The sequence below is a fragment of the Borostomias antarcticus genome, assembly GCF_949987555.1.
Source record: "Borostomias antarcticus genome assembly, chromosome: 12".
NCBI classification, from domain to species: domain Eukaryota; kingdom Metazoa; phylum Chordata; class Actinopteri; order Stomiiformes; family Stomiidae; genus Borostomias; species Borostomias antarcticus.
The window spans coordinates 1862058-1864427 of NC_140245.1; the positions used below are offsets into that span (position 1 = coordinate 1862058).

The following is a 2370-nucleotide window of genomic DNA, read 5'->3' on the forward strand; positions in this document are numbered from 1 at the left end:
GCGCTGAGGGTTCGGAGTTGTAGTTCGCAGGATGTAAAACCCCTCAAAACCTCCTCCACAAAAACAACATCTCCCATCTGCCCCGGGGACAGATCCGTCTCTCTTGGCACTGCGGGTGGAGGGGGTTCGGCGTCCGTCCAATCAGGACGCCCCCCTTCCCTCGGGTGGGCGGGGCCTAGGGTCAACCGCGGCAGGCAGGAAGCAGAGTAGCACATGACACATGGAAATGTTCCCCGTCGCACACGTTATCCGCCCCCTAGAACAGCAGAACCCCCATAGATAGAAAGGTTACGATAAAAATCCCACGCGGGGTGCAGCAAATATCCAGGCTTCGTAAGAGTTCTCGTTATGCCATACTGTACATACTGTACATACTGTATCAACGTTTTCCTTGCTCACAAGCAGTTTCTACGGGTCACTGGTTGGTATTGGAGATAGCTGACCATCACGAAACACACAGGTATAATAATGTCCTTCCCACTGGAACACTGAGGTAAGAATATGCAGGGATACACACGACTGGTCTCCAACACCGAGGACGGCTTCGGACTGAGCAGCTACGGATGTTTGTTGACATAGTTTTGTTATGGTTCAGTTGTTGCTTGTCTTGTTGTTGTTGTTGTGGTATTTTTCATTTGTCGTTGGAAAACTTCTTCACTGTTTGTTTGTTTTTTTTCTTCCCAGTCTGCATCTCTCTCTCTCTCTCTCTCTTTATCTCTCTCTCCTTCTTAATCTCTCTATCTCTCTCTCTCACCTCGTTCTCCCTCCCTCCCTCTCTCTCCCTCTCTCTCACTCTCTCTTTATCTCTCTCTCCCTCTCTCTCTCTCTCTCTCTCTCTCTCTCTCTCTCCCTCTCTCTCTCTCTCTCTCTCTCTCTCTCTCTCTCTCCTGTCGACTCGTCCTGAGCAGAAAGCCCCCAGAGCAGAAAGATGGAGGGATGTTTCTCTCTTCTCTTTATGTTGCATAGTGGTCGAAGCTGCCCAGGTACTCCAGAGCGGCCTGGTAACAGAACTGATACTCATCCTGAGAGAGAGAGAGAGAGAGAGAGAGAGAGAGAGAGAGGGAGAGAGAGAGAGAGAGAGAGAGGGAGAGAGAGAGAGAGAGAGAGAGAGAGAGTGGGGGCGGGGGAATAAAGAGAGAGAGAGAAAAGAGAGACAGACAGAGAGAAAGAGAGAGAGGGAGAGAGAGAGAAAGAGAAAGGGAGAGAGATAGAAAGAGAGAGAGAGGGGAGGGTAAAGGGAGAGGAGAGAGAGAGGGAGAGGGGAGAGAGAGAGAGAGAGAGGGAGAGAGAGAGAGGAGAGAGAGAGAGAGGGGGCAGGGGAATAAAGAGAGAGACAGAAAAGAGAGACAGACAGAGAGAAAGAGAGAGGGGAGGGTAAAGGGGATGAGAGAGAGAGAGAGAGAGAGAGAGAGAGAGAGAGAGTGGGGGCGGGGGAATAAAGAGAGAGAGAGAAAAGAGAGACAGACAGAGAGAAAGAGAGAGGGGAGGGTAAAGGGAGAGAGAGAGAGAGAGAGAGAGACAGAGAGATAGAGAGAGAGAGAAAGAGGGAGAGAGAGAAAGAGAAAGAGAGAGAGAGAAAGAGAGAGAGGGGGGGGGATAAAGAGGGAGAGAGAGGAGAGAAGAAGAGAGAGCATCATCCATCAGGATTATCCCATCATGGAGACAGACGGGCCGGTCGACCACCGCGCCGGTCAGCCGTTCGCTAACACACCCCCGAGCACACACACACACACACACACACACACACACACCTCGGTCTGCACCATGGCCGGCCGCTGGGTCCGCAGCATCTTGACCGTCTGGAAGATGTCCACCGCGCCCTCGTAGCGCATCCTCTCCAGCACGATGCTCAGCGTGATGAACACGCCGGTCCGGCCCACGCCCGCGCTGGAAAATCACATCAATCAAAGCTTTATTTGGAAAGCGCATTTCATACACAGAGGCAACACAATGCGCTTTACAGAGACCAATGGGGAGGTGGGCATACGACCCACTCTCTACATATTCCAGAGGGAAGCAAAAAAAACAGTTTCCCTCAGGGGCCAGATAAGTGAGCTGTAAAAGTTCTTCCCTGACCCCTCTCAATGAGACGATGTAGCAAGCTCCAGGAGTATGTTTGTCTACCGGCTAAGAACATGTATAGAGCAATAAATTACATTAAATTACATTTTCAGAGCAAAAAAAAAAAAAGCGCTAGACGCACACACACACACACACACACACACACACACACACACACACAATCATACAATCTTGCTGCTCTTGCTCCTTCACTTTAACATTACATTATATTACATTAGATAACATTACAGTCATTCAGCAGATTTTATCCAAAGCAACTTACAATAATTGCATTTAACTTAGGAGGTC

At 49.9% G+C, this 2370-nt stretch overlaps 1 protein-coding gene across 1 annotated transcript in view; it reads right to left on the reverse strand.

The window, feature by feature from the left end:
- Positions 1–953: 953 nt before the first annotated feature.
- ptprsb (protein tyrosine phosphatase receptor type Sb) overlaps positions 954–2370 on the reverse strand; it is a gene marked incomplete at both ends in the record, with an annotated part of 51823 nt that continues 50406 nt past the window's right edge. The window contains 2 exons of the mRNA XM_084447170.1: positions 954–1022; positions 1752–1887. Of these exons, the coding sequence (XP_084303296.1) occupies positions 954–1022; positions 1752–1887 (205 nt within the window). The remainder of the gene's footprint in view (positions 1023–1751; positions 1888–2370) is intronic.